Consider the following 15,166-nt stretch of genomic DNA (forward strand, 5'->3'; position numbering starts at 1 on the left):
AATCTGAGGACAGGATTTGGACAGAGTGGCTTTAATGTGTATTTTCCCCTGGCAAGAGCTTCCCTAGGTGTTCACCAACCCACACTGCCCAGCTAACAAAGGAGCAGCCTGGCAGTTCTTGAGGGAAATTATCAAATAATTTTTGAAGAAGCTTTGTCTCAAGTGTGCTTGCCATATTTCCCAGCCCTGGGACTGCAGCCAGTGTTCTGCTGTCACCTAGAGCCTGTTCCAGCTATTCCACCATGGAGATGTTGAGGTTTAGGGGATAACCTGCTCCTGCTGCCTGTGTCCTCCTTCCCCCTCAGCTCCAGCTCCTTGGATTTGCAGAGTAAGCCTGGAATTTTCTCTGCTGGGTGTGGAATTCACTTGGAATTCAGCACTTGAGGAACGTGTCAGCAGGCTGTTAAATAATCCTGTTGGCACACTGGAGCCACAGTGCCCTGAATCAGCCTCGTGCTCCAGCAGACATTCCCCTGCCGTGGTCCTCAGGGTGAAAAGTGGGAAAAAGCCCCTGCCAGTGAAAACAAGGAAACAACTGGATTTCAGAATCGAACATATCCTTCTTCTCTTGGGGGAAAGAATAACAGGCTGTCATCCACAGCCACATTCCCAGCCATAACTTGATTCCTTCATCTTCTCCAAGTCAAATCTGTTCTCTTGGCAATCAAGTCTTTTTTAATATATTCACCTGCCACAGACATTTGGGAACTGCTCTTTTGTCTTTGCCTTGGAAACACTTCCTATTTTCTGTCAGCCTTTGGTCCTAACTGTGCCTATTTATCAAAATGGTAACTCATAGGGTTTTTTTCCCCAGTTTTAAGCCTCTTTCATCCCTTCTCTTCTGATTCTGCCTCTCCAGCTCCTCGTGGCTGCTTCTGCTATCCCTTTGCTCTGCTTGTGTCAGTCCATGCCACAGTTCTTTTTTACCCCACTTGCCTCCTTTCTTCTTTGCATTCTACAGAGCCAAGGCTGAAAATGCCTTTTCCAGCTCCTCTGCTTGCTTCTCCAAAGAGATCCATCTGTGGAGCAAGGGCTGCAGCTTGGGAGCCACTGCTCTGTGCTTCACGCTCATTTTTATTCTCCCTAGTTCTGAGCTTTTCCCTCAGTCTTTCTCTTCCCAGAATATCCATTAAACACCTCTCCTCTGCCAGCCACTGGCTCTTCAGTGCTTCTACCAGGCACCAGAGGGACTCCTGGCTCTTTTTTCTTTGCTTGTTTCTTGTTTCTGTATGCCAGCAGATCTTTTCTTGTTGGAAATGGGGAAGTGGGGAAAATTGCTTCTTCCTCCTGCTCTGTATTAACTTGCTGGAGAAGACACCTCTCCCTGTCACAGTAGAGTGAAATAATAGCTGGGCTGGGTCTCTTCCCCTTCCCCTTGGGATTCATTCCCTTCTTCCTTTCTTTCTTTCTCATTGATTAGGACCAGGCTGTGCTGGTTAAACCAAGAGCAGATCAGATGGCAGAGCAGGCTCCCCTGGGCCAAGCCTAGTAGGTATCTAGCTGGATTCCTGAAAGAGAAGCCAGCTCCAAGGTGAACATCAGGCCCCAGTTAGCAGTTTGAAACACCCCACTGCTCTGTTCCAGCCTTCAGAAACCCAGCCTGCTGTGTTAGGACTCTGCTTGAGAAAGGAATAGAGGAGGACAGCAGCTTAACACACCCACTGAACGGGCACAGCCTGCAGGATTTTCCAGGAAAATAAATTTTAAAAAACCCCAATCCTGCCTTTCAGACATGTAGAGCTTTATTATAACAAGCTGCTGGCAAGTGTGAGTCCCTGGGTGCCACTGATGTTTGTGTCTGGGTGAGTATCTATGACAACAAATAAACCTAATGTTTGGGAAGTGTCCTTGGGAATCTCACTGGGGGGGTTGCTGCATTAGGTTGGGAACACTTTGCATTTTCAGACTTTTAATTCCTAAGTATTATGGAGATGAGTATGAAGTGCTTTAGGAAAATGAACTAATTAGTCACCAGATTTTATTTTTCTTGTGTGCAAATGGGCCAGCTCAGACTAATGCTATTTACTTTAGCTGATTCCAGACTTTTGGATGTATAAAGGAGGGAATATTTTTAGGAGCTTTAATTCTAAGCAGGAGGCTTAGCCTCAAGGTCAGTGGACTGTGGGTATCCGTGGGTCACTTGCAGCCATTTGAAGAAAGCAGGAAAGGGAATCTAGCCTCAATTTTTTGTAATGGTCAGTTTTGCTTCTAGAGTGCTACAAATCAAAAATTGGGAAGCCTGGAGTTATTCTACAGAGTCGTGCTCAGGATAGGCAGGTCTGTGAGAATGGATCAATATAGTTAAAGGCATAATAATTATGCTAAATAAATGAAAATGTCTATAATTGGACCCATCTTTTTGCTCACAGGAGTTTTACCTTTTTCTTTGGTCCTCGTGCCTTTTGGAACAGAAATGTCTCTGCTATCCCTGTAAAAATTCACACAGGCTGAGGACAATCTTGCCTTTGGTCTACAGCTGAAACTACAGAGACAGAAACTAGGGCAGGAATGGGGTGGGGAAAAGGTAAAGCCTTTTTGGGCAGAGGGATTTGGGAGCAAGCAGGTTGAGGAGAGCCTGGTCTGTAGAACTGGGCTTGTGACTTTGCTGATGTGGGGCTGTTGAGATCTGAATGAGCTTTTCGTGTTGCTTCTGCATCATTTGTGTGCAAGTGTGGCAAGAGGTGTGCAGTGCAAATCCTGCCTGATGGAGAGCTGGGTATCAGCTCACAAATGCTGGAAGTTCTGAGCATTCCTGCAAAGGCAGAAAGCCCAAAGTGCCACGGCACTGAAATGTGTTTTTCCCTGGTTTTGCATTGGTGAACTGCTTGGAGAACAAGACTGTGATTCTGCCTGGCTGTAACAGCCTTGAAAAAGGCTCAAAACCAACAATGTCTTATTCTCTGAATCCCTGTGGAAGTCAATGGGAGTCTGCTTGGAATGAGGACAATTAAATAACATCAGGACCTGACTCTCTTCCCAGGGAATGCCAAACCTCTCAGGGAAAGGAGAGATCAGTCAGGGAAGGTCCCTAAGGGCTTTGTGATCTGAGATGGCTGAGTGTCTCTCTGGAAAGGAATCACAGTGTTTGGAAAGCTGGTGAAGATGTGCTTATGTGCAGCATTGGTGCACTTGGTGATTAAATAAGAGTTCAGGAGCATGACTTGTTATGTTGAAAACCCCTTGGGGAGCTCAATTTGCACCTATGCTGCTTTAAGAATCTTCTTTTCGTTCCTTAGAAATTTGGATAGTTGAATGAGCAAAATCCAGGACTGCAAAGAGCCCTTTGCATGTGTTTTCAATCACTGCACAGAGGTGGCAATCATAAATCCAGGTGTCAAACTGGGAATAAAAGGTTATCTCGGAGTTTGTGGTGATTTAGAAAGCAGAATTGGTGATCTTATCAATGCCTCTCTGGAGATGTGACACCAGGGTCCAAGTGGCCTTGCTGTTTCAGATAGCTGCAGCCAAGATTTATCTGTGTGTGGGAAACAGATGAATCCAGGGGCTTCCTGCTGGTGCCCCCCAAAGCCATGGAGCTGCCTCCATTAATGTCAGCACTCTCGTAAATTCTGATCTTGCACTGAAGGAGGCAACTTCTGCCACTGCACAGAAGCTTCCAGAGGTGTCCCCTGCCTCCTGTAAATCCATGGACACCCAGTAAAGTGGATTAACTGCAGGTGGACTTCATAACAGCTGTCTCTCCTTTGGAATTAGAGGGGTTCACGCTTCTAAAAAGATGATCCCATAAGCAAGAAAGGCCTGAAGGGGTTTTTTGTTGTTGTTTTGTTTTAAATGGCTTTCAGGTTAGGTAGCTGATTCCAATCTATGGGAAAACAGGTTGCAGAGCTGTTGGCTCCACTCTACACTGCCATAAACAAACAATTCTCTTGTTTCTGATAACTTATTTCCCCTCTATTAAAGGAACCCAGTGGGTTATTTGCTTTGGTTCACTCCTCCCGTGAGCCAGTGGTGCATTTGCATTCCATCCCCCTGCTCCCTCCAGCCCTGAAGATGCCTGCCAAAATTAGTCAACAGATAACTACACAGTGGAAGCTTTTAAGAACGTGTTAGGAAAGGCTTGAACATTACCCATTAATGTTTACAGCTCCTAATTATCTTAATTAATCAGTCTTGGAGGCTGTCTGAGCCGGGAGCCCAGAGGCAGCATTTCAGTTCCCACAGATGGTCTTTAAGTCACTGCCATGGCTGCTTGCAGCGAGGAGCTCAGCAGGCTCTGCCTGCCAGGATGTTTGTGCTGGGTCCTGGGCAGCCTGTGCTGGGGGGTTCCTGCTGGAGACTCAACTCCCAAAAGCACCTGGGAGCAGGCTGGGCTGTGCTCAGGGAGAGGGATGCTGAGTGGAAGCTGTCCCTGCACCAGCACTCATTGTTGGGATACAGGGATTGCTGCCTTGGCAAAACCTGGGATTGCTGGCTCTGTCAGAAAACAGAGGTGAAACTACTGACAGAAACCCTATCCCCCAGATATTGCCTCTTCTAACAATGTTTCTTTACTTCTGCAGGAAGACCAAGTGTTTGGGCAGAGGACACTCCAGGCTGGGCCACCCTCTTTCAGAGCTTCATTTCCATAATTCAGAGCTTGTCTTCACTCTCCTGAGGAAAACCAGGAGATTTGGCTAAGAGACACAACCCTGCAGAGGAATTCAGAAGGAGAATCTGCTTGTTTTGTGCTATTCCCAGAAGAATTTGGTTTGTGTAAACTGCACAAAGTACAAGAGCGCAGGTGAAGATGTATTCAACTCCAGGTGAGGACAGGAGAAAACATGGTGCAGGTACAGATCTCTTTCTAATTTAGTTCACCTCATCCTTGTCTGGTGGAATTAGCAGACAACCACTTATTTATACCCAAATCCTGATTATTACCATGAGCTCACAGCTGCTCCTAGCTGGTAGCTTCTGCTCCTGGGTGGAATGCCATGTTGTGAGCATGTGAAAATGATGACAGGGAAAACAGGTAATGAGAGTTTTCATTAGGTGAAAAGAGAATGGTTCTTCAGCCATCTACAGACAGCTCTTGTGGGCAGCAACTCCTCTCTGTGCTGAATATCAAGTGCCAAATACCAAAGAGGCATTTTTTTGGGTAGGTTCCTACAGCAGGAATGCCCCTGCAGTGTGGGAAATGGATTTATAAGGAATTTTTTAGAAGGTTTACATAGTATGTATTTAAATGTAAATACAAATTTCAGCAGGAGTTCCTGCAGGAGTTCCTCCAGCAGGAATGCCCTGCAGGAGTGGCAGAGAAGAAGGGGATGGTTCTTCCAGACTCACAGGGCATTGCATGGAAAGAGGCCTGTGATCAAGGGGCTCCATGTCTCTGGTTGTGTTCCAAGGATCTTCAGCCCAGCACTTGCTTTTGGACAACTGTCTGCTGGAGAGGCCTGTGCCACCAAACCTGGTTTTGAGGCAATTTCCCATCAGCTGTTCCAGGAGTGGCAGCCATGCCGTGTGGAGGCTGCAGTCCACGCTCCTGGGCTGTTGGAAAGCAGTGCTGGCAGGCTGAGGCGAGCCAGATGGGACTGGAAAGCGCTGCGAGCCCGGCTGGGTTTGGAGCCGTGATGCCCCGGTCTTGTATTGGACTAAAGGCAGGAATTGTTACACCTTGGAAGCAGAGCAGGGGGTGCTGCTGCTGGCACTGCTGGGGTGCCATCCCTCTCTGCCCTGTTGGCCAGGCTTCCCTGCTGAGGGATGGCCTGGCAGCTTCACCACTGACTCCAAAAAAGCAGAGTGCATGGAGTGGGAAATGGGCAGTGCCTGACACTGATGCCTCAGGTTTGAGCTTTTCTATTTCTCACATTCTGTGCTGCTTTAGTGTGTACTTCTGAGCTTCATATTATGGGATGGTGAGCTCTCTGCACAGAGCAGGGAGACAAAACAATTCCTGCTCTGGCTGGGGACCAAGGACAAATGATCCAAATCTCAGGCCCAAGAGCACAAACAACGTGGGCTGGAGAGAGAAAAACAAGAAGGATGGGATTCATAACCTAAAGCTGTAGTGGGACAACGAACTGCAATATGCAGAACGGAGCAGAAATGATAAAAGTGACAGACCCTGTGACCAGTCATCCATTTTCTGACCACTTTGGTTCATCTTGGGTGCAGCCCTGGCCGGGCTCTCCTGCTGCCCAAGGTGGATCCACTGAGGCCTCCTACTAAATCCCTACTTTTATTCTTTAACTCTTTGTTCTAGGTCAGCCTTGACAAGGCATCAACACAAATGAACACTTTCCCTATTCTGTGGGGTTTCAGTGCAAAAACCTCTCTCTCCATTCACCTCCCTCCTGCCTCCCCCTTCCCCAGCCCCTGCTGCCCAGGGAGCCCCAGGAACAGGAATATTGGCAGTAAACTCAGCTCCACAAAACAGGCTGGGGAAAAAAGGGAAACAAAACACCATCACTTCCTATTTCTTTCTCTTCCCTCTGCATCAAAGCCCGGGCTGGCTGTCAGGAATGTTCAAAATGAATAAATAAAGCACAGGAACCCCCCCTGCTTCAGGAGGAGTCTCATTCACTCACCATGAAGCTTGGCCAATTCCTTTTCTGACAGTACTCGAGTCAGCAGGCAGAGCAAGAAGATCATTCAAAGCTAATCAGTAAAGTGTAAACCTATTATGGAAGCACATTTACCCCTCACTGCCTCCTCCCTCCCGAAAACCAATCCCCAAATCTGTGGGAATAACACACAGCCTCCATAAAAGTTGCTATTACTTAGATCCCCTGTTATTAGGTCAGTGATGGCACTGATGAAATGCTCCCCAGAGCTCTGAGCAGTGGTGGATAAATCCTGCCAGAAATTCATGGAGTAATTTGTTACAGCTCGAGGGCATGAGGCACAGCACAGCAGAGCCCGTGCATGAGGCTCTCCCCTGTGATTCTGGAGGCCATCTCTGGTAATAAAAACCTCATCTTGATTTCTCATCCTTTGTATTGATTTCTGTCAGAAAAGACTCGTCTTAGACAAAGATACTGCTGTATTTCTCTGGATAATAAAGGGATCCTTCTCCCCTTTTCTGCCCATCCCTTTTTGAAATTCATTTTAGGGATGACTCTAACAAGACTCGTTCTTTGGGAACTGGTTTATTCTCTGGGTAAAGAGTTCAGAAGATGATGACTGCCTTTGCATATTCAGCACAAAACCCTAAATGTGAAATTACAGAAAAATGGGTTTGGTTTGGAACAGGAAAGGAAATTGAAGCTAAAACCCCAGCTCTGCTGTATCTTAATATGAAACTTTGTTATTAATTGAATGGATGGAATGTGTGGGACTCAAGTGATTACCATCCAGACTCAGATCTATAGAATCATAGCAACTGCTAATTTTGGATCATTTGTACTCCTGCTGTTGGAAAAAAAAATAAAAGAAGGGCAGGTCTGTAGGTAAACTGTACAATGCTTCTTCACAAAGCATTCATAAACAATTATCTTTCTTTTCTAGTGTGGCTGGACAAGGCCACATGGAAATCTGGAAGGCTTTATGTCAATAATTTGCAAACCAAAAAAGAGCAGCTCCACAGAAGTCAACCCAGGTAAATTGAAGGATGGATGGTAAGACTGAAAAATGCAATGTTATATCAAAATTATTTTATCTTCTCTGCAGTAGGATTGATATAAGCAACTGGAACAATTTCATTTAGTCCATTCCTTTGGGTTTTGCTTTACTTGGCTTTTATTATAACCTCTCTTCCTAAGAAGCTGCTTTGGGTCTTGAAATGACTGAAGCTGCTCCCTTGTGCAATGAAAGCGATAAATATTTACAGCAGCTCTTACAAGTTGAGAAATTTAATATGTGCTCATTCCTTTTGTATTCTAAGAGTAACTGTGCTGAAAGACAATGCCTGCTAATTGTATTTTCTATCACAGTCCTTTCAGAGTGAAAGATAAAATATGGAAGTTTGGCTTTATTTTCCACTCCACACAGCAAAATTTATTCAAAAGAATCTTTGTTCCCTTTTATCTATTTATTTAATAGACTATAAAAAATAGTAAACTCTGTCAAAAAACCTGGTTGAAGAATAATTTACAAGCTACAATTAGCTGTTGATCTGTCAGACTGGCTTAGGGGAGAGCCAAACTATATCCTGGCAGGTAATAATTAATGCAAACCTTGACACTTCAGGCCTGGCCCTCTGTTGAGCAGGACACAGCTCCCAGCTCTCTGGCAGGAAAGCCTGGCTCTGCAGGATACACACACTCCCCTTGTGGAGAAATAAGATGATTTTTTTCTTTTTTTTTGAACCTATTTTGGATGCCAACAAATGTGTCTGAGGGGAAAGTGATTGTGGTCACTCAGACAGAGGCCTGCTGTGAGGAGCAGGGCTCAGCAGCTCGCTCTGGTTCCTCTCAGCTCTGTAAATCACTGCCTCACTCAGCCAGAGTCAAATGAGCCCCAGCACTGGGCCATGGCCAGCCTGTGCTGCAGCTGATGGCAGCTCTCCCACTGCCTTCACCAGGGGCAGGATTTCATCTGCTAAATCACCACAAGAGCTTTTATCAATGGGAGCTGTCTGGGCTTGGCTGAACCATGCACTAATGATTTTTAGGGGTCATGACAGAGAGTTAAATTGCAAGGAGAGAGTAGCAGGGAGTATGATGGGGCTTGGAGCAGCCTGGCCTAGGGGAAACTGTCCCTGCCCATGGCAGGGGGTGGAATGAGATGAGCTTTAAGGTCCCTTCCAGCCCAAACCACGCTGGGCTTCTCTGATCAAACACTCACTGCAACCAGTGTGACACTGTCCCTGTGCCACCTGCAGATTGCAGTCCCACTGTCCCACTGCAATGACCCTGCTCTCAGGCAGGCACAGAACTGCACATCTTGAGCCTAAAAGCAGTTTTAAGCCTAATCACACCATTTTGATAGGAAATGGTTAATGGTTAAAATATGATATTGTTTCAGATGGGTGGGTTATTGTACAAGGTTGGAAGGGAGCTGTTTTCTCACTCTGTCTCAAATGCAGCAGAGCAAGCCTGACTGGAGGCTTATCTCTAAGCACCCTGTGGGTGTATCTTAGTCCCATCTAGTATAATCCCTTGCTCAGGGGATTATCCATAAAACTATCCAAGAACAGTTAATGTGGTGCTTAAATTCCAGCATCTCCTTTAATCTTTGTTAATTTTCAAATCTAGATGAGATTCAAGACTACTGAGCCTGACTAGGCAGACCAGAAAAAGGAATCCTTGGAGCTTGTTTAATCAGGTATGTTCACATGCTGGGCTACTGGTGTGCCTCTAGCCGTGAGTCTCACCAGAAGCTGAGATATAAATGTAGCAAGCAAGTCCCATCCTGCTTGTAAGGGCTGCAAAAAGAAAGCTCAGCACTTTACATGCCACCTTAGACAGGCGCATGAGGCTGAGGGCGCCCCTGAATCAGGCAGCAGGAGTTTTGATGAAGTGCCCTCTCAGCCACCCCTCTGCACCTCCCTCCACTGAACCATGGCTGCAGCTCCCTCAAATGATCCTTTGGATGGCTCAGGCTGCTGGTTGGCCCTGCTGTTAAGGGTCTCTGTGGACCAGATTTAACTTTTAATAGTGTCTCATAATGTCTTTAAAGAGGTTTATGGCTCAGCCTGGTTCTCTGGGAGATTGCCTGCTCCCTGCTAATCTGCTACAGAAACATTGCCATTGGTTCCTGCAGTATTTCAGGGAGTTCTCCCCCAGCTCCACAGCCAAGTTAATTGGACACAATTGACCTATGGTAGAGAATGACTATTAGGTGAGGAATATTAAGCAAAGGGAATAAGATCTTTCTGTAGCTCAGAACATGCTGGGAGCTGTGGGGAATGGCAGGAAATGGCAGCTCAAGGAGTGTGCAGAGCAGGCCCTGGGAGAGGGCTGATTTAAGGAATGGGAAAGTGCTTTGCAATAACTGAGGTTTGTAAAACCAGCAGCTCTTTCCAAAGGAGAGTAAAAATACACTGCAGTCTTGAGAGTCTGTAAGAGGCAAAAGTGCAAGAAAGAAGAGAAATAGGTTGTGGCAGACCTGTGAGAGTGCTGGTTTTGATCATTCATTCTTTTTTAACAAACACTTCACTGGAGCACAGCTGCCCAAACCTGACTGAAGGAGTCAAGGAACAAACAGGGCAGGATTTTATCAGAATGCATTTGTGTTTCCCACTGGAAACTGCATGCTGAAGGCAAGTCCAGTACCCTGAGCAAACACTCAATGATTAATGGGCATGACACTGGTCCACAAGACAAATATGAGCCCTGTAACATCCTTGAGCAGCTCAAGACACAAAAACAGTTTGCAGAGCAGCTTTATGCAGAGCAAATGAAGCCTTGCTGCCAAATCCTGGAAGTTTTGGTAGCTGCTTCCCAATTTACTTTCACACACTGATCCTCTGGATGGGGTAAATGCCATAAAATTATCAAACCAGCCCATATTCCTTAGCACAAGAGTTCCCAGTGTCAGAATTGCCAGTCTCAGAAGTTCTTTGGCTGAAGTAAACTCCCTGAGAGAAGCAGAGGTGTCAGCAGAGGGTTTAAAACTGTGTAAGTACGTGCTTAACTCTACTGAGACGTGAAGTTTCCCTGAGATCAGCAGAGTCAGGTTCCATTTGGGGGAGTGGCTCCAAGGTCAGGCCTCAAGAACTAAAGTGTTTCAGATTCATGGCTAATGCCAGCAGCAGGATGGCAGTGCCAGTGACGTGATGTGATTTGCTATGGTGAATAATGGTCCTTCCACCTCATGGAAGAGTGAGTTCCCTCTCTTAAACCTCAGGGAGAAAAGTCACTGCTCCTGAGGCTTAGAGTGTGCTGCTTGTAATTCCAAAGACTGGGCCCAAGGTCATGTGCAAGGTGAAGGTGTCCCACTTGAATATTTGTGGCTCTGACCCACAGCCAGTGACTGAAGGAGCACCTCTGAGCCCTGCCAGGAGCTCTGGTCTCCCTCGTCAGGAATCCTCCAGCTCAGCATTTGGGCTTTGCAGCTGGTGCAGAGCTAACTCCTCACCTGGGACTGGCACCACTGCCTTAAAGATGGGTTTTGCAGTTTGTAGGAACTCAAAACCAGACACTTGGGGGCAAATGGACTGGTTCAGGGGTCAGTGTTTCTGCTCACCTGCACTCGAGGAAGCACTGGGTGATCTCCTCCTGGAAGGTTTCCTTGATGTGGGGCCCCTCTGCTGCCCTCAGCTCATGTGTGAAGGAGTAGTTTGCTCTTTCCTGGAATTCACCTTCCAGGACATTTGTTTTCTGCAAGCTGATCATTACCTCCAACTCGGGAGGCAGGCTCTGAAAAGGAGAGGAGAAAATAAAAGGTATGAATGAAAAGAAATTTAATATTTACTGGAATGCCAGGTTGACAGTGAATCTGAGCTTAAGCCTTAATTTACTTGCAGGAAGCCAGGAAAAAAACCCAACCCTGTGCTCATAAAAAGTGCCTGGATGCACACAATGGTCTATTGTTGGTATTTCAGCATTAATTAACAACATTGCAATGTACAAAAACAACCTTTGCAGCGTGGGATCCTGGATCTCAATGAGACAGGTGAGAAAGCTGCTGTTCTGCAAATGCCAGCTTTATCCATGTCAGAAGGGTGCCAGAGAATTTTTTAATTGAATTTTCAAATGTCTGGACTTCCCATTGGAGCTTTTTAATTAGCCAGTATTGTTTTTAATTTGTGCACTGAAATTTTTATATGCACACTGCTTGGTCAGTGGTTTCCTGGTATTTTGTTGCAGCTGGTCAGACTCCTTTAGGAAATCAACTTCCCTTGAGGAACAACAGCAACAAAAAAGGAATAAACACCCCCCCCCCCCCCAAACACTATAACAAAAATCACAGCTCCCCAAGTTTCCCATTATTTGATAACCTTGGAAAGAAGGCCTTCTCAGCCAGTTTCAAGTCCTACAATAATTTCTGCTCTGTGATTGATTTTACACATGTAGTGTGAGGGAGAAAAATGAAAGTCTTTCTGGTATTCAAATACAGAAGCATGAAAAAACCCATCTGTGTGGGTGGGCTGGAACTTTGCATTTTTCAGCTTGCAATCGTTGATAAAATTAAGATGTTCCCAGTGTTTTACGAGCTATTGCTACCTTGTAAGTGTAGAGGAAAATCTATTTTAAAATCAATTTGTGAACTGGCTTTGTGGTTTTAGGTTTTCTTAATTCTGGAACAAATTGTTTTTTTCATGTACTTGGGAATTATTAATCATATTGTCTGATGGCATATGACAAATTTAAGAAGGGAAAAGAGGAGAAAATATGACAATCTGGTTATGTAGTACAATTTTATTTCTTTTCAAAGTTTGTAACTGACATGGGTGGCAGTATATGTGAACAAAAGCTTGGTTTGCATGAAAAAAAAAACCAATATAATTTTGCTCTGGTCTTTCAACTTCAGGGCATACAGAAATTGTCCTTAACTGGCACATCTCAAACTGATTCAGTAATGCATTCTTCTTGCTCTGGTGTATTTTCTGGTGTGCTCCTCAGTTCCTGAGGCCTCCCATAAAGACAAAAAGCTCTGTCAAAGCTTTGGCCAGCTCATATTTAAGATCTGTTATTCCCTGGTTTTCTGTGCTTCCACCAGGTTCCAAAAATCACTAATAAGTGCCAAGCAACTTTGGTTTCTGAGCACCCAGAGGGATCCCCCACTGTCCAAAGCAAGCACACAGGCCCCATTCAGAAAAGCAATTTACTGCATCTGGGATGTGTGACTTGCACTGTGCTCCAGGAATGGGTCAAGGCCACCAGGGAGAAAATATTCAGGAGGAAATAAGAACAGCAGTGTGCTTCTGAAAGGTGGCTGCACATGTTCCCTCCCTGAGTATGTGACCCCAAGTGCTGCCTTTTACCCTGAGATGTTGCCTCTGCTCCATTCCCAGTTTTCAGGGAAGTTGAGTGTTTTCAATCTCCCCCCTCACCAGCACCTATTTATGAGTATAACACAGCTACTGTTGACAGTGTTTACTTGTATTTCACCATTGCCTGCCTTCCTGATGTTGAACAAAGCCCAGATGTGATGCTGCTCTCTCAGGGGCTCCTTTGGGAACCAGAGGAGCCCCCACAGGGCCTGTTTTCCAGACTGAGATACAAAACCAACTCCTCTGTTTGTTACAGCAATCCTCAGGGGATTCCTGAGACATTCCCAGCTGATGGGCACGAGGGTGCCTGCAGCTTTAGGGAGGCTGATGGACAGAGACAGGCTCCTCTCCAGCACAGCCTGCGCACTGAAAGGTGCAATGTCACCAGGTGAGCAGGGAAGGGAGGGATCCTGCACCACCTCAGCTGCTGGGTGCATGATCCCTCCCTTCTGCCCAGGCTCTGGCACTCACCTGAGCCTGCAGTGAGCCACTTCAGCTCCCTAAAAACTGGAAAATAATCCCTTGTGTCTTTTCATCTCCTCCCACCTCCTCAAGTGACTAATTTCCCACTATAACAAGGTGGATCAGCCAGCTGAGGGCCAGTGCCACAGCAAGGGCAGTGGGAGCAGAGCAAGGTGGGGAGAAGCAGCAGCACAGGCAGCAGAGCTCCTCCCCGCCATCCCAGAAGCTTTGCAGCTCCTCTGAGCTGCTCTCCACTGCACCTTGAGGGGGGGCCTTGCATGACCAGTCTGCCCCACTGTGAATTTATTCAGCAGCCCCAAAAGCCAGACAAGGTAAGAGCTGTTTGAAGTGGCAAACAGGAGGTGCCAGTGTGAGATCAGCACTAGGAAATTCTTATCTCAAAAAGAGAATTGCTACGGCCCATATCTGATGTCAAGAAGCTGCTGTGGACACAGCCCAGGTAGCTCTGAACCAGCTGGCTCAGATGCTGACAACAACAAGGCCATGGGAAATGTTCTGGTTGGCAAAACCCAGCTCAGCCCTGGGTAAATATTTGTCCAGCTCCCTGTCTGAGCACCATTCAGTTATCAATACATCTGCTAACAGGAGTTTATCAGCTGTACTCAGCACCAAGGCTGGAGTACAGACATAAACCTGCAGAACAGCTTATGAGAAGCTCCGTTGTATTTAGTTTTAATTTTTTGTTTTTCACAGTCCATTTTACTAGAAGAAAAAGAAGAAATGAGAATTACTTCTAGAACAAGACCCCAGCCATTCACCTTCAATATTTCCCTAAAGAAAAAACATGAAAGAGAACAGAATTTGATAAGGCTGTACTCTCTCTTTCCCCCAGTCCTCCTGATTTCTTGTTTGGCAGTAACACCCTCCAGCTGTGATGGGAGCAGGACACGAGGAGCACAGCTGGCTGTGAGAAATGAGGCCTGAAGGACTCAGGGCTGGCTGATGAGGAACTTACACAGAGCAGTGCCCTGTCCATGGGGGAAGAGCAGGAGGGGTCAGGAACCCAAGGCTGGCTCCTGCTCTGGGAGAGGAGAACCAGGAGGTTCACTGGCTGGCAGTGAGGACACCATGCCATGGGCACTTGGTTTTTAAATAAAACAGCACAGGTGCATGTACAGCCAGCTTGGCTCTCTGTCCTGTCACTTTGAAATCAATGCAGTGATGTAAACAAAAAATGAATGGACTTGAGGAAAACAACGATGAGGAGACATCAGAAGAATTTATGTGTACGTGGGCCAAGTGAAATCGGAACTATGTTAAAAACGTAAGCACTGATCCAAGAGTGTGGATGCTCAAGGAAGTGAATTAATTGATTAGGGAGGGAATAAGAAGAGGAACTAGACAAAACTAAGTGTGGAAGGGAATTTAGCAACATAACCTAGACACTGGGGCAGTGGGAGCTGCTGAAGAGATGCAACAAGACGTCTAGAGGGTGGAACTGTCAGTTCTCTACCATTTGTCAGGAATTTCCACAGAAAATGCATTTCTTCTGTCAAGTAAATGATGATAGAAAATGTTTTAGACTATTAAAACACTTTAAAAGAAGAAAATAAGCTATGAATAGCATAGGTGATACCTTCCAGCTTTGAAGAAAGCTGCTCTGTTAAACTTGTTTTATTTTGTCCACAGTGTTCTTGACATAATCACAGAGGCATGAACCTCACCAGCTTCAGGGTTTTGTTTGCCATGGAACCTCTATTAACACCATTTTCATTTGGGGGGGTTGGAACTGGACGGGCTTTTATGTGCTTCCAACCCAAACCATTCCATGATTTTATGGTTTCAGCATAAAACACATTCCTAACCCTGTCTCAGGAAAGAGGAGCCAACTGCACAACCTGTGTGCCTTGTGTTCATCTCCAG

At 46.0% G+C, this 15,166-nt stretch overlaps 1 protein-coding gene across 1 annotated transcript in view; it reads right to left on the bottom strand.

Annotated features, from left to right (window-relative positions):
• Nucleotides 1–15,166, bottom strand: part of IQCA1 (IQ motif containing with AAA domain 1) — a 117,400-nt gene that overhangs the window by 71,978 nt on the left and 30,256 nt on the right. The window contains exon 7 of the mRNA XM_063161431.1: nucleotides 11,071–11,243. Coding sequence (XP_063017501.1) covers nucleotides 11,071–11,243 — 173 coding nt within the window. The remainder of the gene's footprint in view (nucleotides 1–11,070; nucleotides 11,244–15,166) is intronic.

Source organism: Melospiza melodia, chromosome 8, assembly GCF_035770615.1.
Source record: "Melospiza melodia melodia isolate bMelMel2 chromosome 8, bMelMel2.pri, whole genome shotgun sequence".
Lineage (NCBI taxonomy): Eukaryota > Metazoa > Chordata > Aves > Passeriformes > Passerellidae > Melospiza > Melospiza melodia.